Source organism: Calidris pugnax, unplaced genomic scaffold, assembly GCF_001431845.1.
Source record: "Calidris pugnax isolate Ruff unplaced genomic scaffold, ASM143184v1 scaffold63, whole genome shotgun sequence".
NCBI lineage: Eukaryota > Metazoa > Chordata > Aves > Charadriiformes > Scolopacidae > Calidris > Calidris pugnax.
In genome coordinates this window covers 401,979-425,255 of record NW_015090852.1, presented here as the reverse complement: position 1 = coordinate 425,255, position 23,277 = coordinate 401,979, and the positions used below count along the sequence as shown (strand labels likewise).

The following is a 23,277-nucleotide window of genomic DNA, read 5'->3' as shown; positions in this document are numbered from 1 at the left end:
TGTGCAGTGTGCATATGCGAGAGGTCGGGCGGGCGGGGGGGGGGGGGGGAACCAAAAAACAATGAACAAACCACTAGCAAAACCATCCAGGGTTTCTCCAGGGAAATCCCATCCAGGGATTGAAAGGCATGACCTGAGGAAGCCATCAGAACTGCCCCCGGCCACCCGCCCATCCTGTGGTGGAGCAGGTCCATCACTCACGTGTCCACAAACTGGCGATGTGCCTGGGCCGGGGCGGCAGGGGATCCGCTGGCAAACGGGGGGTCGCGGAGGACGCGGTACTGGATCAGCTTGCAGGCAGAGCAGAGAGAGCTGTGGGGCGTGGAGGTCAGCAGAGCTGTGTCTATCTCCATCCTCTCGTCGAAGGTGTAGATTTTGACCCCAGACACCTTTTTAGGGATGTTGAGCTTCACAGTAAAAGGGACATCACAGAAGGTGTCCAAGGGGCCCAGATGGATGGACTCCCCCTGCTCTGTCAAGACTTCGATGTCAGACAGAGCCTTGGGAGAGCCTGTGGAGAGGTACGTGGTCCACAGGGTGAGGGAATCGGGGTAGACAGGGTGGAGGAAGCGCAGCTCCAGGATGCAGCCATCTGGCTGGGGACACGGCACCGTCATGTTCATGTGGTACAGGTGGAGCTCTGGACTCCAGGCCTGCAGGCTGGGCTCACAGGGCTGATCCACATCCGGGGGTCCTGGGTGGGAGGGATGAGGAGGAGGCTGATGAGAACCAAGTAAGAGCTGACCTCACAGGGGACCCAGAGAGGCAATCCTCCCTGCAGATACTCTATGGGAGCACTTGGTTTTGCTATGGCTGCACACCCATGCAGTTTTGCACCCACTCCAAGCTGGTGGCATCTGCCCTAACCTCCTAGAAAGCAATAAGCACCACTAGTCTCCCATCTCCGGGGTACGCATACAAGCACAAGACTCGGCAGATCTGGTGTCTCACAGCCCTCTAAATCAGGGGCAAGGGTCTCTGCACTACAGCTGGTCACAGTGTCACCAGCAGCTCTAGAGACAGCCTGGACACAGTTGGTGGACACGAACCTTGTTCTGTGGTCTCATGGGCACAGGAGGCTTGCCAAGGGCACCTGAACTCCGAGTCCCTGTGGCTCCATGGGTTTGAACAGTGGCTAGGCAAAGAAACCAAAGCTTGCCACAGGCATGTGGTGGAACAGGTGACAGGCAGGAAGGGACCAGGTCCAAAGCATGCCAGGGAAGCGGTTCTGGAAGGCTGTTACTCCACCAGGACAGTGCCCAGGCTGACCTGAGATCCCCAGCCTACCTCCCCTGGTGGTAGATTAGCACTCCACCAGAAAAATGTGGTGCTGGGATTTCAGACTCAGAAAGCATTGTTGGAATTCACCATCCGGTAGTAGAAATACCCTTGTTTTCAACCACCACCACCAGCATTTCTTAGGACCCAGCCCCAATTAAAAGCCTGCTTCCATTTAATATTAGTTTTGTAAAAAACATAACACCTGTCTCTTTCGCCAGAGCAAACATGCACCTGTGACAAATGCAGGTCATGCACAGGAGAAAACAACATCCCGTAATTCCAGAAGCAGTTTTAATTTGGCAGTGAATCAGACAGGCAGGGGAAACAGGAACCACTGACAATAAATGAGCTAAGCTTTTATTTGCTTGGTATCACTGAATAAGCACATATTTGATTATTTCTTTAAGTTGACTCCCCCCTGCCCTCAATTTGCGAAGCTAGTGAGAGATACTTAAATTAAAGAGTTTTCTGATGCAGAATCTCAGCTGCTCCCTGAGACTCCTGTTCTTGACACATGGGCTATGTCCCAAAGCTGTAATGATGTCCAAACCGTGCTGTCTCAGCAGTCACCCTAGCACATTTTCAGTTGACCTCAATGGCTCAAACCTGCAGATACACAGAACTAACAGATCATCTGGCTCCACATGGTTCAGCAGCAGCACGTGCACTACACACAGCTCACAGGATCATTTCACCTGGTCTCCTGCCTCCTCTGCTTTGCTCTTGGAGGAGTTGTGGCAGCATGGAAAGCCCAACACTCCTATGGCAACTGCATGACCCTAAAAGCCACCATCATGCCACAAGGTGGGTCTCAGCACATGAGAAGTTGTGACACCCTGCTGTTTACCTTGCCAATGAGGAATTGAGTCCAAATCAGATTGCCCTGGACTTGGTATAGAGTCAGTGGGACTGAGCAAGGAGCTCCTCTTGCTCCCTTTGGACAAGGCTGCATCAAAGGCTGTAAATGCCCCTGACGTTTTGGATGAGGTTCCCAAGATCTATGTTGTAAGACTTATTTCACTGAAATGCCCCTCCTTTTGACCAGCATCTCTCTTTAACACCTCTCTGGGCAATGATTTGGGTTAATATTGGTGTGCTGAATTATTTGTCCAAAGCCAGCTGGCAGTTACCACATATGTCCTGGGCACCTACAAGTCCTCCCTGCACTAAAGAGCCTCCCCAAAGAGGAGACAACTCATTTTCTAAAAGAAAAAAAAAAAAAGCTTCTGTTTCTTTTCCCAACAAGATCTCATCTCTGCCCAGGGGATACACAACCAGAGAAAAAGAGGAGGTGTTTACCTTCAGCTTCTTCTGGGGTCCAGTAGCCCGAGGAATCGCAGACCCGAGGGGAAGAGGCCTTATGCACATACTGACGGAAGGTGCCGTCCTCTGCACAGTCGTCACAGAGTGTGTCCTGCTCCCTGCAGACAAATGACAAAGGCACTAGCATGATGTCTAATCATGACCAGTTAATTTTCCATTCACGTTTGTCCAGGCAGGATAGGATGGGAGGCTGGAAAAGCAAAGCTAAGTTCTCACAAAGCCCTGTGACATAGGATAGGATGGGAGGCTGGAAAAGCAAAGCCAAGCTCTCATGAAGCCCCATGACATATCATCCTGCCTGGAATAAGCTTCCTCAAAGACAGGAAAGTAAGAGTGAGCATGAGACAAGCTGGGTTTAATCCCTCCTCTTCTATAAGCTCTTTGGGTAGTCTTGGATGAGCAATTCAATTGCCTGTTCCCTATCCATGAAGCAGAGCTAACAGAGCTCACGCTTCCCAGGGCTATAACCCCTGCAGTTGGGTGGGTACTGGGTCTCTCTCTGCTAAACCCCAGAACTAAGTTTTGGCTTTCATCACTACCGTAATACAAAAATGGTCACAATAATGTCAATTAAAAGGAGTCCCACTGTCTTTCCAGGGAAAAAAAACCCAAAAGAACCACTTTTCTGTGATCAGGGCCAGTTTCATTCCTTTTCCTTGATCCAGGGAATGCAGGATCCCCACCCTGGACCAGCTCCTGAGACAGTTATGAGCAATAACAGGAGATGGATCCAAAGATCCAGCACCTGCTCCCCAGACCCATGTTTTCCTGCTCCTAAATGGCTCCATTCCCCACCAAAGCAGTTTGTTTGGACGACTCAGGGCCACCCAGCACTCAGAAGCTCTAGGTGTTAGGTGTCTGGAGGCTCTAGGCACCCAGGGGGTGACAGGCACATGCTCCTGCTATCCCTGGACAAAAGGCCCATCGTGGAGAGCACCCGTTCTTTGAAAAGGCAGCAAACACTGATGCAAGAGTGTCCCAGCTGTCATCAAACAGCACTTTTCTTTTACAGCTTTGTCAAGCAGCTTTAAAACGAACTCAAGAGCTCTTTAACATGTGCTTATCGTCCCGTAATAAAACTGTAGACCTAAAAACTGATGGAAACTAAAATGTTTTAGTAAGAGGGGCTGCTGAATGGTGTTGTAACCAGGTCTTGGTGACTCCCTGGTATTGGGGAGAAGGAAGACAGCCGGACGGTGCTCAGGGCCATGCACTGCTCATCAGCCAAACAACTCTGGTTCCTCGGCATCGTTTCTCTGGCTTGAAAAGTTTCCTGCCTTACCCTCAGTTAGTTACACTGTGAGTCCGTGACAGCACTGGGAATGAAACCCAGCTCTTGTGGTTCGAGCTCCCTGCCTTAACCACAAGGCTGCATTTCCTCCTGGTAAATAGTTATTTTATACAATAAGTGCTAAATGAAGCTCATTTTTCATTCCGTGATTGCACTCTGGGGTTTAGGAATTGGCATTGCCTCCCGAGGCTCTTTGGCTTCCCCTCCCAGCACCCCGACAGCAGCAAGCCTGCGGGAGAGACCTTGTGCCAGCAGGGCCACTGCAGCAGCCTGGCTTTTGTGTCTGAGGGCTCTGCTGGAGACGACCAAGTGGGAAAGGGGATAAGGGGGGGTCTGTACCATAAGAAAATCCCTTGTCCTTTTGTCCTTTCTAGCAGGCTCCTGTGTAAGCCCAAGACCATGGCAACAGATGATCCCTTACCTCTCATGAATGACACCACTGATGGGAGGCAGCCAGTAGATGCTGAGGGAGTCCTGTGTCTGCCCCGTGACCATGGGAGGGATTGGAATGGGTGCAGGCTTCTTACTCTGGCCCCAGCGCTGGTAGACCAAGTCCAGGTAGCAATGCATCCGGGCCACTTGGTTGGGGGTGAAGGTATTGGTGCAATCATCATCTGGAGGAAGAAACGTAGCAGAGATTGGTCAGTGGGACATGACAATGCGCAGCCTTCCTGATCTCCAAACCCTCTTTTGGGGACCTCTGGGAAGACCTGGGAGACATCAGTGCGTGGTTGCTCTCCATCCAGGACACTCTGGTGTCGTGTGTCCCCAAAGCCACAAGATGGCACTGCCTCAGCAGCTCCACATCCCTGCAGCTCCGGACTGCAGGGCCCTCAACACCAGCTCCAACATCTGGGCAGTGCCACCATCCTTGTGGGATTGATTAGCAGTGGGTCAGCAGGGGGGTGACAGAATTACTCTACGGGCTTTGGTCCTCCTGGGCTTCCAGGAGGAACACCAGCCCTCCACAGCACGCCTTTGGAAACCAAACCAGAAGGGCTCAACTTAAAGGTCCAAAACTATAACAGCAGTAGGAATAATAATAATAGTAATAATAAAGTTCAGGACTGGAGAATAAAGGCACACCACCATGCAGACAAGAATGGACTTGGTTAATCTCCAGTGACCTACAGACTGGAAGAGAGGGAGAGGTGGAAAGAGCCTGCAGCAAGAAAGGGTTGCCACATCCCTGCCCACCATGAGAGACCATAACAGCTGAGGAATAAGGGAAGGTACTATGGATGGAGAGAGAAGGGAGAGAAACCCAAGTTTCTAAGGAAGGTGATCCCTTACAGTTTCAAATGACTATTGCTCGTTACCTGTGTAACTCATGTAGTTGTTGAAGGGTGTCCCCATGAAATGGGTCTGGCCGCAGGTGTCATTGGTAGGGTCTGGATCCCGACAGAGTTTACTCTTTGGGGTGGGGGCAGTGTCAGCACAGAGGTCTCCCGTCTCCATAGACGGAGCTGTCTCCCTGCAGGGATCGTCACAAGATTCGCGCTCGCTCACTCCCTTAAACACGTGGTACAGCCCCAGGATATGTCCCACTTCATGGATCATGGTGTTCGTGTGGCCGTGCATACCATAATAAGCAGGGTTGAGGACAACTCCACCTAGAATTGCAAGTAGAGAACATCACCCAGAGAGAGACAGTGGGCAGCTGCCGTTACTTACCTGTGCTAGATAGAATTCCTCTCACTGTGCTTCCTCAGTGGGCAGCTGCCGTTACTTACCTGTGCTTCCAGGTCACTAATGAGGTGCCAGATGGAGACCTGAAGATGGAGACCTGAAGATGGACATATTCACCTTCTTATAGGATGGGAAAAGAGCTCCTTTTCCCTCTTGGAGTGGAACAGGATGGATGGTTTTTCTTCCCCTTCTGACCGCAGCGCTCCCCCCAACGTCTTCAATCATTTTGGCTACCATTTCACTCTGTGTCTTTTCGAATGTTTATAACAAAGAGCTCCTTTTCCCTCTTGGAGTGGAACGGGATGGATGTTTTTTCTTCCCCTTCTGAACACACCACTCCCCCCAATGTCTTCAATCATTTTGGCTACCGTTTCACTCTGTCTTTTCAAATGTTTATAATTTGTTTCACACAACTCCAAATGAGGTTTGGAACCGAGGCACCAAACTGAGACATGCTGTGTGTTTACAGGGGTAGTCTTTTTGACCAGAGGAAAGAAGACCTTCCTTAGCCTAGACATGTGGCTAAAGCATAGCAGTACACACGGCAGGTGAGAACAAGGTGTCTGGCAAATTCCTGATGCTCTTGGCTGTGTCGACAAGAAGCCACCCTCAGCACAAGTCCATATGAAGATTCAAGTGCACCGCCTCTGGCCCGTACTAAGACAGCATCAATGGTCTACTGTCAGAGTGAATTTAGACTCATATCAGGTGCTGTTGCAATCCGCTAAGCTTCTACCACAAACTCAACTCAAATTCATCTGAGTGTATTTTGGAGTGAGATTCTCCAAAATGCAGCTTCTGAAGATCCCTTGCTCTCCTTCAGAGGGGTTTGTGTGTGGGTAAGGTGCACCGAGCGAACCAGGTGAGAACCCCTCACCCATCGCAGTCCTACTCCTCTTCACTGGGGCCCTTGGCTCCTTGGCCCTCAGGGCCCTTCACCCCAGCCCCTTGGCTCAAGGGGTCACAAAGGGGCAGTTCATTTCCAAGCCAGTTTGGTGCAGGCTCAACTGTCAAAGATGCTGGAGCATAGGTACAGACTAAATCCTCCACAAACTGCTCAAAGCTGCCGCCTCATGCTGACAGCAACAGCACAGAGCTGGATAGGACTTTTAGCTGCAGGACAAGGTGCTTTCCTTTCCTGCCCACCCACTGGTGATGGGAAGAGCAAGGAGTAATGATGCTGAGGAAAACCAAGCGGAGCAGAGCCTTCCCTTTGTTCACTGCCAGCATCTCAGACCCCTGACCTGGCATGCACACCCTGTACCAGTAACTGTGTACTCCATCTGCTGGGAAACTGTCCATGGAGAATACTCAAGAATAAAACTCACCTCTCCTCTCTTGCTTACTCTTATTTTGCCCAAATGAAAACGTCTTTGGAAACTCTACATCTTTTCTCCTCGTTTCGAGGCTTTTCAGTGGTCGTTTCCTTCCCCCTCTCCTCATCTCGCTTCCTTGCTCCATCCACCTTTCCACGCTGCCTTAGAGTGGAGTGAGTGCTGGGGAATATCAGCAAGATGAAGGGGCAAAAAGCAGACCCCAGCATGCGCCCAGGCTGACTCCAGGCAACACCTCCATGGCATGGGAGGCTGTTTATACCCAACTACTTTTAACCTAGACAGTTTGGATGGCAGCGTGGCAAATAGTTGGCTCCGGCACAGCTTGCTCCCTCCTTTGCAGGCCCCTGGAGTATTTACTGTGCCAGCTACCTCACAGCAGAGCCTCTGCTACTGCATCTCTGCTGATGATTGCTGCCTCTGCCAGCAAAGTTAAAATTGGCAGAGGGCCACCGTGTGATCCTGTCTCCAGCCACAGCATAGACTGCTTGAAATCTGCTCCTGGATCAGCTCCGTGCGCTACCGGACTACCTCATGTCCTCAAGTACAGGGCACTCCTTCCTTCCAAGAGAGGGCTTTCTTCAGATCACTGTGTCCCTGGCAGGACACCAGCAGGACTGTGACTCCTCTGGTGGAGCCGTGCAGGGTGAACACTGGGTTAGGGATGGAAAGGAGCCTTCAGAGATATCCCGAGTAATTCTCTCAAGCCCAACAGGGTTGCAGGAGGGTGACCTGTCAAGTGGCACCGCTTCTTAGCTAAAAATTCATGTTTGATGTTCTTCTTCCCCAGAGTGTGGATCTTATGCCCGGAGCAGCTTGGCCTGAGGGAAAGGACGGGTCACAAAGTAGCTGTATTCCCTTTATCCCCAGCTGAAAATACCAGAGCAGAGGACCTTGCATCCCATCAATCAGCTCTTGACCCTTTAATTGACCAGAGATGGGCCACAAGAAGGTACAGAGGTTGAAAATTTCATTTGGGACCTTCCTGTTGTGCCCTGCCAATTGTTAGGTTTTTGCAAGCCACCCCACTCTCAATTACCAGGCTGGTGAACGCTATATAGAGTAAACAGCATACCTTTGATGGAGAACCCAGTGGGCACCAAAAAAAAAAAAAAGCTGCTTCTCATTTTAATCAAAACAGGGCATGAGAGAAGACGGAAGAGAAAGAAAAGGCATCTCTGCAGCCAAACCCAAGCCTGAACGAGGCAGGAGGCTGCCTGCCCAAAGGTCTGAAGGGAGGAATGCACACACAGAAAGAAAATAGCGTTCATAAACAAATAAATTAGATGTGAAAGCCCTGCACGCATCCTGCTGCACTAACCACAAAGAAGGGGTCTGAGCACCGGGGGCACGGGAGGCCCTGTGACCAAGCAGCCCTCCTCCCAGCAGAAACCCAATGCTCTTCCCATGCGGGGGAATAAATGGGATTCCAGTACAGGGAGGGAGAAAACTGTCACAGGGGAGGGATGCCAAGGCTGGGATACCCTGTCCCTCCCTCCTCTCTGCTGGCTTTCCCTATCCCATTCCTCCCCCACACTCCACAAGGATGGTCATATTTTTAGTACTTTTTTTTTTTTTTTTAACAGCAAATTAGATGGAAGGATTAGAAACAGCATGAGAACTCTTCCAGAACATCCCTGTTCCTCCTTTCTCTGTCCCCACAGCTCCCTGATGAGCTGGGAGAGCTCCCAGCTTGGACCAGGAAGTTGTGTTTCCCCTCTGCAGGGTCCTGGCTGTAAAGGCAAGATGTGGAAGTGTTCGTAACATCCCAACAAGATCATCCTCCTTCATGTGCAGATCAGGCTTTCCTTCTCACCTCTGCCTCCTCCTGCCCTGGAAGATGGGCTAAATTGAGCTGTAAGTGAACTTTCCTTTTCATGCCTGAGAACCAGCTGAAGGAGGCCCCCAAGGTCAGCATTTAGTCAACCAAGCTGAAAACTTCAAGGTCATCTCAAGGGGGTCCAGCACTTCAAGGCAGGTGAAGCAGAGTCTTCTTTGGACTTGCCCACTAAACTGAAGCCAGGCAGCTGGAAACTGCAGGGCTGGTCCTGCCACATCCTCTCCCTACCAGCTAGAGGTGAAGAGCTGGTAAGATCCCCAAGGCAAAGCCTAAGCTCTGCTCGAGCAGCAAGAGAAGCACAATCCATCAGTACAGTGATTTCCACTGGTGTGGAGCCCACTTCACCTTCACTCACACATCCCTTGAAAGGTCCCAGGGTGTTACCCTGCTTCTAGCCACGATCAATGGCAATGATGAAGGACTCTTGTTCAAGACAGCCCCCAGGAAGCCAACCTGGTCCTGGGTGAGGGCTGTCGCAGAGGACGCGTGCTCAAGCAAGAGCTGGATCTTTAAACAGCAAACCACAGAGCCGAACGCGTATCATAGGGCCAGTCTTCCCCAAACACTGAGTCACAGCAATTAATGGAACAAACGCATGACGGTTAGTCAGACAGGAAGATGGCCATTGCTTAAGGTACCTTTGATGGAACGGCTGGCCCTCCTTCAGGATGCACTGACCTCAGCCAGATATATGAGCTGGCCTCAGCTTATATAACTGCAGAAAGTATTTATAACATCAAATATTCACAATTCCCTCGCCTTTCGACCATGTTTATGCAAATACAGTTCACATGCAGCTACACATGAAGTTTAAACCATCTGCATTATTACATTGGTAGGGTTTTTGAGGCAAGGCTTTCCACTGTGGAAAGCTAAGGGGTTTTTTTAATAGGACAGGAGTTCTTCGACTCTTTGTGTTTTGTAGTTGAAAAGATTTACTTCTAAGTTCTCAGAAAATTCATTCCAGACTCCAAGCAAGAGCTCTGAATTTGAGAGGAACTCGCTGTGATTATGGTGGAAAGACTGACGTAGACTGTATGGTTAGGAGCGGTGCAAACAGACCTGAGATCTGCTGCTGCTGCTAGCTGGCTGCAAGTTGTCTCTGTCTAAGAGCTCCACAGCAGCTGAAATACTGCCTATAGAAGCGTCATGGACCATCTCACCCTCTCCAAGTCAGTAATTATCTCCTATGCTTCAATGAATGTAGTTGCTATTGACAGTATTAGTACTAGTCTAAAATGGTAAACCATCCCCAGACTTTCAGAAGGACATTTCTGCTCCACAGGAGCAGACAGTGGTGTGGGGGGAGCAGAGTCTGTGTGCTGACCTTAGAATATTAAGGTCAGGATAGACAGGTAAGATTGAGTGCAAGAGAAGGAGTCTGTCTTCTTGGAGACAGACTCTCTCTTGTGTAAAGACCTGTCTCCACCACTGGTCACTGCTACATCCTTAAATACAGCTCAGAAAATTTTCTTGAACTACTTATTCACTCCTCCCAAGGTTTTCCTTGCTCTTTCCTCGCTGCTTTACCTTCGCATCCACTCAGATTCTCCAGTAGCATCTGGTGAGAGGTTTTGACAAAAGCCATTAATTCACATCCTGCTCAGTCCTAAGTTTCTTCTATGCTGGACAAAAATATGCATTGTGCATGGTACAAAACACTTGATGATGTGGTGGAAACTACTGTTTACAGAGAACAGGGTCCACCACCCGCCCTCCCAAGATCATTAAATCTAAAACTAAGGACAACCTTGAACCAAAGTCTTCAGTCTGTGCCAGAGCCTCAAAGAAGTTCACATCCAGCTTCACCCTTCACAGCTCTGGCACCAGAGCCAAGACAACACCCCTTTTCCCCTTAACCTCCAGGGTAAAACCCTGATCTCACGTTTCCAGATGGTGCCACCTTTTGTGTCCCTGGCTGGACACAAACCCTGAGATTGGAGTTAAAGACAAGCTTTTGATGAAACCAGTCACCCTGATTACCCTTCCGTACAACTCTTTGTGAGCTATTGGGAGGGGTCTGAAGAGAACATGTGTGGCTGAAGCCCTTGCTGTAGTGAGATGATTGTCAAGCTGAGCTTTGGAAGTGATTTCTGGAAGCCAAAGGAATAAATTTCATGGATATCTGCCTTCCTCAACAAGCAACTGTAGCAATAGGCTATTGAAAAAACAGTCCTGAAACTCATTGAGGGAGGGAAGCTGGCAAAAAAGAACTTTAAAACAGGTCTTTAACAGCAGTGTAAAACTTTTAAGGGTTGAACATCACGCACTTGTAAAAGCAGAAGGTCTAGGCCTGCTGTGCAGGTGTCGGGAGTAATTATTTCCAGTTACTTATTGAGAAACACTTTAGATGTTTTGACTGCAAAGTGTAAAGGGCTTTGCCAGAAAACTCCGACATTGAAGAGGTGGAGGGAGAGGCAGGAAAAAGAGACAGCAGAAATAGGAGAAAACACACAATACATTTACATTTCAGTGAAGCAGTTGCCGTTTTGACTATCTTGTAGCCTGCCAGGACTGATGACCTTAAGTGTCTGCCTTGAATTCACTGAAGCCAAGGAGAACCTTGCCTCCAGAAGTTTGTAAGCCAAGTTATAAAAGCATGGCTTAATTTGATAGCCATCCTCACATTTGCAGCTCAATTCGGAAGTGGACAGCGTTCTCTGCCTGGTCAGCTCTGGAGTCACTCAAGTCTCAACTCTAAAAGCACTGACACTCCTGGTCATTACATGCTGCAGAGTGAAGTTCACCATTTCCAGAATCCATATCCAGAACACAGACCTAGAAGGCCCCAGAGAAGACAAATGCATGTCTAAACCCCTCTCCAGAGCCTGTGCTGATGGTGAACCTGCATCTCCCCACCAGGCTTTCTGTCCCACCATCTCACTGCCTTCACATTTAAAACTTTCTGATATCAGCCTGGAAGCCCTTGGTCAGGCTGTAAGCCCACCACCTTATCCACATGGACACAGGGAACAGCCAGCTCCTTTCCTTACAGCAGCAGCTGTTGGTACACCCAAAGCCCGTTATCACAACCTTCTTAAACACTCTCAATGTTGAGCCAAACCATGGCTGCCTCTTTTTGCCAAGTCAACCAAGAGAGAATAAAAACAACAACTCTCAGACCCCCTGAGTGGGGTAGCTTACTTACCAAGGTGGCTAAGGGCCTCTTTATCCCATGGCCAAGTGGCAGCACCAGCCAACTCTTCCCTCACCGAACTGGCAAAGTAAACATTGAGGAAGTGGGTGCTGTTCAGCTGCAGTGCCTCCTTCAGCTCCTTCACACTCACGTAGGCTCTGCAAGGACAAAGGGAGAGAAACAGGCTTCAGTGGAGCAGAGAAGGAAAACAGGAGCCACTGTCAATACCCTGGAAAGGGTGCAGACGACCTGGAGACCCCATCCTCATCCCTCTGAAACCAGCAGCATTTAGGAAAGTGTAGCAAAATTCAGCAAATTTCAGGAGTGCCCTACGGCAGTATTAATTCTGCTCTGTGAGGTGCTTGGGGTTTGTGAGGGAGGCAGTCACGCAAATCTGAAGAACTTTGTCCAATTACAGTAGCTTTGCTAATGAGTTCTACTCTTAAAGAAGGTTATCCAACAACAGGGACAGAAGAGACTCCATAGAATAGCATGAAAGCAGACAAAATAGGAGGTAAAATAATGGGAGAAGAAAGAAAGTGTATAGCATTCCTGCTAGGGAAAGGAAAAGGGGTTTGGCATCAGGAAAGTGGAATTTGAGTAAAAAAATGTTTTTTTCCTCAACGTGAGGAGAGAGAAAGGAATCCAGAACTTCAGCTGGTTCCAACAAGGGGTTGTCCCTGATGCAGGTGAGGGCAGGAATGGACATCAAACCTTATTCTTGGGAGCAGAGAAAATTTGCCAGCCAGGGCCAAGCAATCTCTTCTCCAGCTTCTCTAGCCTGTCTGGAGAAGTTCACAACCATGGCTCTCCACTCTGTCCTTTTCCCCAGGATAACCAGTATGCTAGATGTGGCAAGCACTTAGGATCCTTGCAGAGCACAGGCACATAACACATCAAGAAGCATGCTACCTCACATGCATCCCTGTGTGTTGTGTAAGGAAAAGCATGAGGAAAAGGTATCTCAGAATTTGCTCTGAGACATCTCTCTTGCAGCTCTTCTTAAAAAGGACCTTGGAGAAGAGTGCTGCCTTGGTCCCCCCAGTGCTGAGCCAGCAGCAAGGCCCTCTTCAACAGATCTGTCTCTGTATGTGATCCAAATCCCTTCTGAGAGGAAATCTGGGATGTCTGCAGGAACCAGTGCAGGGAAGCACAAGAGGTCTCAAAATAAGCTTAATGGGGAGAGAGTGACATCCATGGAAACAGCTCCATCAAAGAGCAGGTTTAGTAGGGAAAGCTTCCTGACAACACTGCTGGCTGTCCCTTCTCCCGTGCCCACAGCTGGGAATAAAGAGCTGCAGCAATGGAAAATATAGTGGAATGGGGATATCAAAGACTATTCCATTTCTAAAGGACATAGGAAGTTGTAGGCTGGAGAGGTGGGGAAGCAATTGGCGTTGCAGCACAGCAGTAACGCCCGTGGGTATGTCTGGGTGTCCACAAAATGATCTTCACAATGTGGCATGCCTCTCAGCACTTTAGGTTTCACACTCCCCTCTAGTACATCAACAGTCCCAGCGTTGATCTTCAGGGAGTTCATGTCCTCAACTGCGTAAAATGATCAGGATCTAACTTAATAATAACAATAATAATTCCAATAATAATAGCAGTGGGATTGTAGGGCTTTGGGCTGTGTTGCAAATGCCAGATACTTTTAAATCAAGTACTACCATTTCCACCATCAGTGCCATTAACCTTGAGGGCTGAGACAGCATTAGGACAGGTAGCCCTAGAAAACATTGTCTCTAAGACTTCAAAACCTGAGGACCCTGACCTGCAGTTTTTTGAAGCCATTAATTTAAGAGATTCTAAGCAGGGAAAAACTCATGGAAAAGCTTCAAATACATCACTGTGGAATGATGATGGAAATGCACCATTGTGGAAATATGTCATAAGAATGACTAAACCTGCAGCATAAGGCCAACAGCAACATTAAGGTGGTGGAAAGCATTTCACTTATTCCCATGCTTCCAGGACAACTGGCATCTTTCAGCTGCATGGACAGATTATGAAGGGAATGTGGCCGTTTCTTTACACTGAACCAGCCATGGAGACACACCAGCTCTGTTTGAACGAGCAGCGTCTGTAAATGCTGCATCTACTAGTGCATTCCTCACCTCACTGAATTATGGAAGGAAGGACAAAAAGCTGAGCACGGGCTAAGGGGAAAAAGGCACATCCTCACCCAAGATGTGAAATGAGAAGGGAAAGCAGCGAGAGATGTGCAAACACACATTTGAGATGGCAACATCCCTAGCCAAGTTATTATACCAACAGACCTGTTTAGAAAGAGAGAGGTTGCTACAGCAAATGGAAAAGGAGAAAAAAAAGGGGGGAAAAACATAAAGAAACAGTATTCCAGACAAGGCTAGAGCAGGATGGCATGTGAAATGCAGCTTGGTAAACCCAAGGGTGGCCACTTCCCCGGATCTGAAATAGCCAAAAGCCTTTCAGAAGCCAATACTGACTTAAAAAGTGTCAGAGACCCAGGATCTGCTGACTACCTTCCCCTTACCATCAGCCCCAGTAGGCCATACTGGACTGGAGATATCTCACCCACCTTGCCAGCGACAAAGCAGCTCCAAAACTTCAGTCACTTTAGAAAATCTTGGCTGGACTATATGGCAACATTTAATGGCGAGATGGGATGACCAGCTTGTCTTCACCAGGCCCCGAGATCTCCCACCACAAAGCAGCATTCCCAGAACACTTTCCCCGGCCACATCAGCTCGCAGAGAGAAAACTCTCCCAACCGGAAACAGCAAATTAGGAGAACATGATCTTTTCTCTGTGATGCCTCGCCTGAGCATCCCAGACACGCGCCACGCTGACGCCATCCCTTCAACCCAACCAAGACGGGAGCAGGCCGGGAGGAACAGATAGGGAGAAGAATAAATAAACCTGAAGGACATATTTGTGGCATGACTCGGAAGGAAGAGAAGCAAAATTTTCATAGAAATAGAGCGTAAAGAAGGGAGAAGGGGGAGAGAAAGTCTCCTTCACACACCAGAGCTGCTCGGGGGACACAGACCTAAAAATAACATTGATTCCTGACCTATGATATCTTGGAAAAATAGCCCCAAACCCTTTCAGGCTGTCCAAATTCCGAGAGCTGACGTCAGCCCTATTCAGAGGGATATTCCCGCCGCCCCTCTTCTGGAGACACGATGTTTTTCTGGCTGTCGCCTGCCATTCCCTTGACACTAGCAACATTTTTTGTGAACCCTTAATTATAAATAACTGTAATTTCCTCCATTGAGAGATTTGGATGGTTCAGGGCTGTGTCAGGGGTAGGGGGAGCGGCTCCAGTACGGAGGGATGCTCAGATGAATGGAGGAGGAAAGGAAAGGACCCCAATTTCAACCGCTAGGGCATGGAAAGCATAAATATCCTCCTGCTGGCATCTCCAAAGACACCACTAAGACCTAAACAACTCTAGAATGGGAAACTCCAATTCCCCTCAATCCACATTTCCCACTGGCATCCTTAGCTTAGACGAGGAGCATGTAACTGGCGTCTTTGCCTGTTGATTACTGCCAAGGTCATGCTCTCCCTCTTCTTCGGCACTTCTGTGATTTTCCCAGGGGGAAGGCAGAGCAGCCTCTGGTCTCCACAAACAGCTTAAATGACAGACCTCTTCTCTGCTCCCCAAATAGCTTCAACGCCTACAAGACTGGAGTATTCCAAACTAGATGGTATTTACAGCAGGGTGGGCACTGCAAGTCAACACATAAACACAACGAAGGCCAGAAGGACACATGAAGGCACAGATATCAGCTAAGCAGCTAAAAAACTCTACCCCAAAGGACAGGGCAGAGGACAGAAGAGAGACAGAGAAGGGCCATTAGGTTTTACAGATCCAAAGCAAATGTTTTTTCAAGAGCATCCAGAAGTCATCAGCAGGCAGCTAGCTGCACGATAATACCACCTTGGCCTGGGGAATATTTGCAACCCTGGGAGAGTCAAGCTTGCAAGAAGAGCATATGTAACAGTAGAGAAAGATTAGGGATGGGAGGGCTACAGGACTGCCATTATTGGAAACGAGCATGGTCATGAACACCATCTGAAATTATGGTATTTGAGGGAACAAGTTCAGATATGAGGGCCTCCCTCATGACAGGTGCTCACCTGTGATATTGTTGACTTAATGACACTGAATGACACTAGCTGACAATCTGACTCCAAGGCAGGCTTAGGTACCACAGTGCATATGGTTTTACTTGTGGGACTCAGAAATTATGGTATTTGAGGGAACGAGTCCAGATATGAGGGCCTCCCTCATGACAGGTGCTCACCTGTGATATTGTTGACTTAATGACACTGAATGACACTAGCTGACAATCTGACTCCAAGGCAGGCTTAGGTACCACACTGCATATGGTTTTACTTGTGGGACTCATAGAATTATAGAATTGTCCAGGTTGGAAGAGACCCCCGGGATCATCGAGTCCAACCATCCGCCCCACTCCACAAAGTCATCCCCTACACCATGTCCCTCAGCTGGTTGGCAGAAGGCAGATGGGGAGAAAGCCTGGACTTCGTCTTGCTCTACAGCAGAACAGTGCATCCACACTGATGTTTGTGTGGTTCTTGTTCTGGATCAGAAGCACATGGCTCTCTATGAGACATAATGATGTGCTCTCATTGTGTAACATTGCAGGCTATCAAAAAAAGGAAAGGAAGATGAAGTCCAGCAGCTTCAGTGACTATGTCACCGTAGAAACATGGAATCAGAGACTAGTAACTGTGGATGAAGAGGACCTCAACAGGTCATCTAGTCTGACTCTTTTGTTCAAAACAGGTCTAATTAAACCAGGCTGCTCAAGGCCATGTCCAGCTGAGACCCGAACAGCTTTGAAGACAGAGGTTTCACAATTTCTCCTAGCAACCTAGTCCAGTATTTAACCAACCTCATGGGAAAAAAATTCCTAGCGTTTAATCCAAATGTCTCGTGTTCCAACTTGTGTCCATTGTTCCGTGTCCTATCATCATGCACCTCTTCTCAGAGCCCTGCTCTATGTTCTCTGTGTCACCCCATCGCATCAAATGAGAAAGCCATCAAATGACTCCAGCTTTGGATGGAAAACTATTACTGCACTAGACCTTACAACACTAAGGTCTAAGGACCCAAAGCTTCCTTTCTGATCAGTTGAAAAATAATGCCCCATCCATGATCCCAGACGTCCCTGGAGAACCCTCATATCCCTTTCTCATCCTTTTCCCTTGGACAATTTTTTCCTAGCCCATGGGGCAGACAGCATCTTTCTACTTGTGAATGTAAATCAAGCTCTGGGCTGGTTTGGTCAAAGGACAACACTTGACATACATACCCTGGACAGACAGAGCTATTGCTGCTTTCCAGGCAGCAATTTCTGCAGCAACAACAGGACCACAGCTGGTGCGCAGGTGGGACAGAGGAGAGGATCTGCTAATCTATGGGTCAGTAGAATGGACAATCAAGCTGCAACACAAGCCTGATGTGGTTTAAGGTAGGAAAAGAGTAGCAAGAGTGCCACCTTTTAGTGACAACCCTTTCATGACAGGAGGTCTTGGGGCTGTGAAAGTGGCCAGTACCACTGATAGGTAAAAGGTGGCACTTCTGAATGAAAAGCAAGGCCAGCACATACCCCATGCAGTACCATAAATCAAACTGAATTCTCTGGGTACTGCAAAGGATGCAGTGTGTAATGCCACAGGAATTCCACTGCAATTCAAAAATAGGAGTCTTTTCCCTGTAGACATTTCAGAGGGGATGTGGGAGTGGGGTTGGGTGGAAGATATCCAAGTGCCCTCCATGGACAGCTGGAAAATACTTGAGACCCAGCCAGCTTCAGCTAACCATTTAGCCTAATGAAGTCACAAGGGATTCCTGGCTCTGCTTTCATGTCCTTCACCCACCGCAAAGAAATTCCTCTTTCTACTCCCGCCAAGCTAGGAGGCTCCCTTTCCCCCCAGACCTCTGCTTGACAAATGAGGAATCCCTCAGACTTCCCAGGAACAAGCACCAGCCTGCCAATAACATTTTTTGGTGCATGGACAACAGATTCCCCCAAGGCTGAAAAGGGTTAAAGCAACACGCAGCAACAAGCCCAAGAGCCACAACTCAACCCATGAAGACAGGTGCTGAATCAAGTGGCACGAATATTTTCAGAGAGCAGACTCTCTAAACTCTCCATATCATCAGTGAAGAGAGATGCTCCTCCAGATGTTGAGCTAAAGTGAACCCCACCAAAGGAATCCTCTCCATGGTGACTCTTCAGGAGGGATCTGAAGAGGTAATCCTCCAGGCCTTGGGCTCTCTCCTTGCATACGCAAACCCTCCTTGCTAGAATTTGTGAACCCTCATTCCAGGTGAGGCTCAGCCTTGCCTCCTTTCTACTTTGCTACAGGCAAAGCCCATTACCACAACATAAACAGGACATGTTACCATCTTGGCACAGCACACAGGCCAAGATAGGTTACTTGATCTGCCTCCAGACTAGATTGGCGGTGGTTCTCATGGATTTACCTGCCCTGAACTTTCTGGTGTTAATGCAGCTGGGGGGATGCTCTATTTTTAGGAAAAAGTTGAAGTCCTGTACTTGTTAAAACTACTTGCATCCCCATGACCATGGTCTAAGAGCTCTAACTCCAGTCCAGCACTATGCTGGTATGCCACAAACATCATTGTCAGGGTCATAACAACTTGACAAGGCAGTAACATTCAAAAGACTCTTATCTGGACAGGCTTTGGTAACACAGCCAGATACAAAACACATGCAAGAGGTGAAGGGAAGGCTGAGGAAGAGCCAGACACTGCCCTGGGATCACAGGAGGCACAACACTGTTGGAATAATACCCTCTATAGTCCTCAGGAGTCTCTCATCACCTTCACTGTGTGTTGGACTCCAGCCAAAGAGCATTTGGGTACACAACAGATGAGAACATTACACACCCTTGGAAATGCCTGAAAAATACCCACCTCTGAGGTGCTGAAGCACGAGTAGAAGAAAAGCCTAGGAAGCAGCCATCACTGGCAACAGCACTTAAGAGACAGATTAAAATTTGCATGAGTGGCTGATTATCAAGATGTCAGAGAGGGCAAAACTCTGCTACATGAGGGCCGTCAGGATCAGAGGTTTCCTGTATGCATGAGCAATTCCTGTTGGATTCAGAGGTAATCCTCAATCTCCATGTGGGAGGTAGAATTTGGGTATGGGACTGAAGCAGTAGCAGATATTGCAGGGTCAGAATGTTGCATTGGCAATGCTGTGGATGGGATCAAAAAGACAAGTTGTGGTTCAAGGCTGTGACCCTTCCATATAGATGGGAATTATATATTATTACTGGGAAGAGGGACCAAGAAGGCTGCAGATCACTAGCACACAGCAGGAAAGCTCCCAGTGACATCAAATGGACAGCACAACTTCCTGAGGTCAGATTTGGGAAAGACAGACAATAACATTAGTGTCCGACCAGAAAGCCCTGCAGAGCATTTTTCCCTGAGATAGGCTGAAGAATAAGTGCTTCTAACAATGACATGGCCCAGCTATTCCTGGAAGTGTTTGCTAAAAAGCCATTCATCACTGAACCAGCCAAAGACAATGCTATTTCAGCCCTGGTTTTGGTAAGCAGTGTAGAAATTATGGAAGATCCGATGAGAGAGAGAAAACTTGGTCTGAACAAATAATAAATTGATTCAGATTATCTTAAATGGAGGAACGAACACAGGTCTTGAACTAAGAATTGAAAACAGGACTGACCAGCAGTCACCACTTCACCTGAGATGCCAGGGAGAAAAGGGTGAAATGGGAATTCCTTGAAATCAAGCCAACTCCAGCAAAAACAAAAAGTAAAAGAGCATTTTAGAAATAAAAAGAGCAAAGAAAGGAAGGAGCAGATCTGCTGAGCAGGGAAGATGGAGCTGAAGCTCAGCGTATTTGAGATGCATCCCTGGACAAAATTAATGTATGGTCTCCACCTTTATTCAGGATTATGAGGAAGAATTTAAGTTCCCTTCCAATCGGTTACAACAAGATTAGAAGCATGGTACTGGAGCAGATCTCAAGATAAAGGAAAAGAAGATGGTGGCATTTGGATGGGGGCTGAAGTACCATTTGGACTGGGTGGGAGGGAAGATAAACTGGTGGGAGGCGGCAGCAAGTCCCAACTCTGAAAGAGGTGGGATGTAGGGATACAGAACGAAGGGCAAAAAGCAGGAGAGAAGAGTGCAGAAATAGAAATGATGATAGATAGACAAGTCTCAGTGGATGTAACACATTTGCAGCAGGAGCCCAGGGAAATGCCACCCTGAATCCACAAGGACTGACCATGGGGCAGCTGGAAAACAACTAATTTGATACACACAGTGACGTCTACAGGGGTGAACAAAGATCACAATGAGACAGGCTGATCTGGCTTTCCTCTCTCTGACAGACCCAAAATCCACCTGCAAATTTCAGCAGGTGTTCAGGTATAAAGGACTCCATGTTATTACTTTCACCCTCCTACCCCATTTTTCAAAAAAAAAAAAACACCACAAAAAAACCCCACAAAAAACCACAGAAATGCTCAAACACAGGGACTGATGTCAATGTGATCACCTGCAGGTCAGTGAAGGACAATGCAATGCCCTCTCTGGGCAAACTCTGAATACACTGTCAAGGATGTCAAATTTTTAACCAGCTCCCTGCACCGACTGATTCCAGACTCTGCCAATGTGAATGCAGGCAAAGGTGTCCTGCACTTGCTTTCTCTTGGAAAGCCACAGTCAGGCATCAAGGACTTGTCTTTGCCTCTAACACCATGCCTGGGCATCTGACTTCTGTTTTGTTTTGGGATGATCCCCTACTTGTGTTGAATACATGAGAATAAGCCTGAGGAGAGGTTTACCCCTAGCCATGCTCTCATGGCATGGTTGGCACCCTCAGGACACCCATTCCGGTGGGTGCACACCCCCTAGCACACCTTCTGACTTCCCCTTCCAACGTTGTCTTCAGATACAGCCTCTCCTTGCAGCTTCTCACTGGAGGCTTTGCCAAATTTGAGACTTGGAGGACGCTAAAGCATCTGCACCATCAGCCCCCAGCCCTTGGGATTTCTGATTAGCTGTCCTGGTTTCATCAAGGAAAGAATTAATTTTCTTTCCAGTGGTTGCAAGGAATCTCAACAATACATATTGTTTAAGTTGTTGCTTGGCAATGTTTATGCTTTTCAAGGACTCTTTTCAGGTTCCCATAGACAGAACAACAGAATGGCCAATAAAATATTCTGTCCCATAGACGTCATGTTCAATATATATATGGGGTTAGCTGGGATGTAGGCTCCTGCAATCATTGCTCCAGACAGTGCCAATTCCCCATAATAATAATAATAATAATTCCCCCAATAATAATAATTATATATATAATTATGCTCCAGGGGAGGTTTAGATTGGATATTAGGAAACATTTCTTCACTGAAAGGGTTATCCAGCATTGGAACAGGCTGCCCAGGGCAGTGGTTGAAGCACCATCCCTGGAGGTGTTCAAAAGACGGGTTGACATGGTCCTCAGGAATATGGTTTAGCAATTTTTTTACTGCTTATTTCTTATTTATTTTTTTTTGTCAGAGTTAAGTTGATGATTGGACTAGATGATCTTTAAGGTCCCTCCCAACCTAGACGATTCTATGATTCTACGATTATTATTATTATTGTTGTTCTTAATTTCCTTTTCTGATCTCATTCTATTAAACTGTCTTTATCTCAACCCACAAGGTTTTTTTCTTTCTGGTCCTTTTCTCCCTCTTCTCCCTACCCTTCTTGCAGGGGGGGAAGTGGAAGCGAGCAGGCAGCTGCATTGTGAATGCAGGCAAAGGTGTCCTGCACTTGCTTTCTCTTGGAAAGCCACAGTCAGGCATCAAGGACTTGTCTTTGCCTCTAACACCATGCCTGGGCATCTGACTTCTGTTTTGTTTTGGGATGATCCCCTACTTGTGTTGAATACATGAGAATAAGCCTGAGGAGAGGTTTACCCCTAGCCATGCTCTCATGGCATGGTTGGCACCCTCAGGACACCCATTCCGGTGGGTGCACACCCCCTAGCACACCTTCTGACTTCCCCTTCCAACGTTGTCTTCAGATACAGCCTCTCCTTGCAGCTTCTCACTGGAGGCTTTGCCAAATTTGAGACTTGGAGGACGCTAAAGCATCTGCACCATCAGCCCCCAGCCCTTGGGATTTCTGATTAGCTGTCCTGGTTTCATCAAGGAAAGAATTAATTTTCTTTCCAGTGGTTGCAAGGAATCTCAACAATACATATTGTTTAAGTTGTTGCTTGGCAATGTTTATGCTTTTCAAGGACTCTTTTCAGGTTCCCATAGACAGAACAACAGAATGGCCAATAAAATATTCTGTCCCATAGACGTCATGTTCAATATATATATGGGGTTAGCTGGGATGTAGGCTCCTGCAATCATTGCTCCAGACAGTGCCAATTCCCCATAATAATAATAATAATAATTCCCCCAATAATAATAATTATATATATAATTATGCTCCAGGGGAGGTTTAGATTGGATATTAGGAAACATTTCTTCACTGAAAGGGTTATCCAGCATTGGAACAGGCTGCCCAGGGCAGTGGTTGAAGCACCATCCCTGGAGGTGTTCAAAAGACGGGTTGACATGGTCCTCAGGAATATGGTTTAGCAATTTTTTTACTGCTTATTTCTTATTTATTTTTTTTTGTCAGAGTTAAGTTGATGATTGGACTAGATGATCTTTAAGGTCCCTCCCAACCTAGACGATTCTATGATTCTACGATTATTATTATTATTGTTGTTCTTAATTTCCTTTTCTGATCTCATTCTATTAAACTGTCTTTATCTCAACCCACAAGGTTTTTTTCTTTCTGGTCCTTTTCTCCCTCTTCTCCCTACCCTTCTTGCAGGGGGGGAAGTGGAAGCGAGCAGGCAGCTGCATGGTCCTAGTGGCTGGCTGGGGTGAAACTACCAGCACGGCAGGATTGGGGAGCTTCCTCCACTGCCCCTCTGAAGGGACAGGGATTTTCAGTGGCTCTTCCTTCAGCACAGATTATTCTCATGTGCATCAGATGCTTGGGCCATTGAAAAACACTGGTTTCATGACATTTGTGCCCTCCAGACAAAGCTGATGTGCTGTTTCACTCAGTCTTTAGTTGCCATGTGTATGATGTGCACCACAGCCTGTCTGAGGGCCTCTTGGGATGGCTCTGCTGAGAATCCCAGCACATCTTAATGCACCTGTGTAGGTTTCCTGGCTATAACTCAGGTATCACCACTTCTAGGATATCTTAGGTGGGGTAAGGTTTTTGAGAACCACTCCTTTGGACCCAGGCACAAGCGTTTTGTCCGAGTTGCATTTCAGTTTCAAAACAAAAATTCCA

At 47.8% G+C, this 23,277-nt stretch overlaps 1 protein-coding gene across 1 annotated transcript in view; it reads right to left on the bottom strand.

Moving 5' to 3' along the window:
- The window catches only part of PAPPA2 (pappalysin 2), a 123,560-nt gene that overhangs the window by 57,047 nt on the left and 43,236 nt on the right, over positions 1–23,277 (bottom strand). The window contains exons 3-7 of the mRNA XM_014943322.1: positions 11,907–12,052; positions 5,215–5,508; positions 4,317–4,509; positions 2,581–2,702; positions 202–694 (exon numbers count right to left, since the gene is read on the bottom strand). Of these exons, the coding sequence (XP_014798808.1) occupies positions 202–694; positions 2,581–2,702; positions 4,317–4,509; positions 5,215–5,508; positions 11,907–12,052 (1,248 nt within the window). The remainder of the gene's footprint in view (positions 1–201; positions 695–2,580; positions 2,703–4,316; positions 4,510–5,214; positions 5,509–11,906; positions 12,053–23,277) is intronic.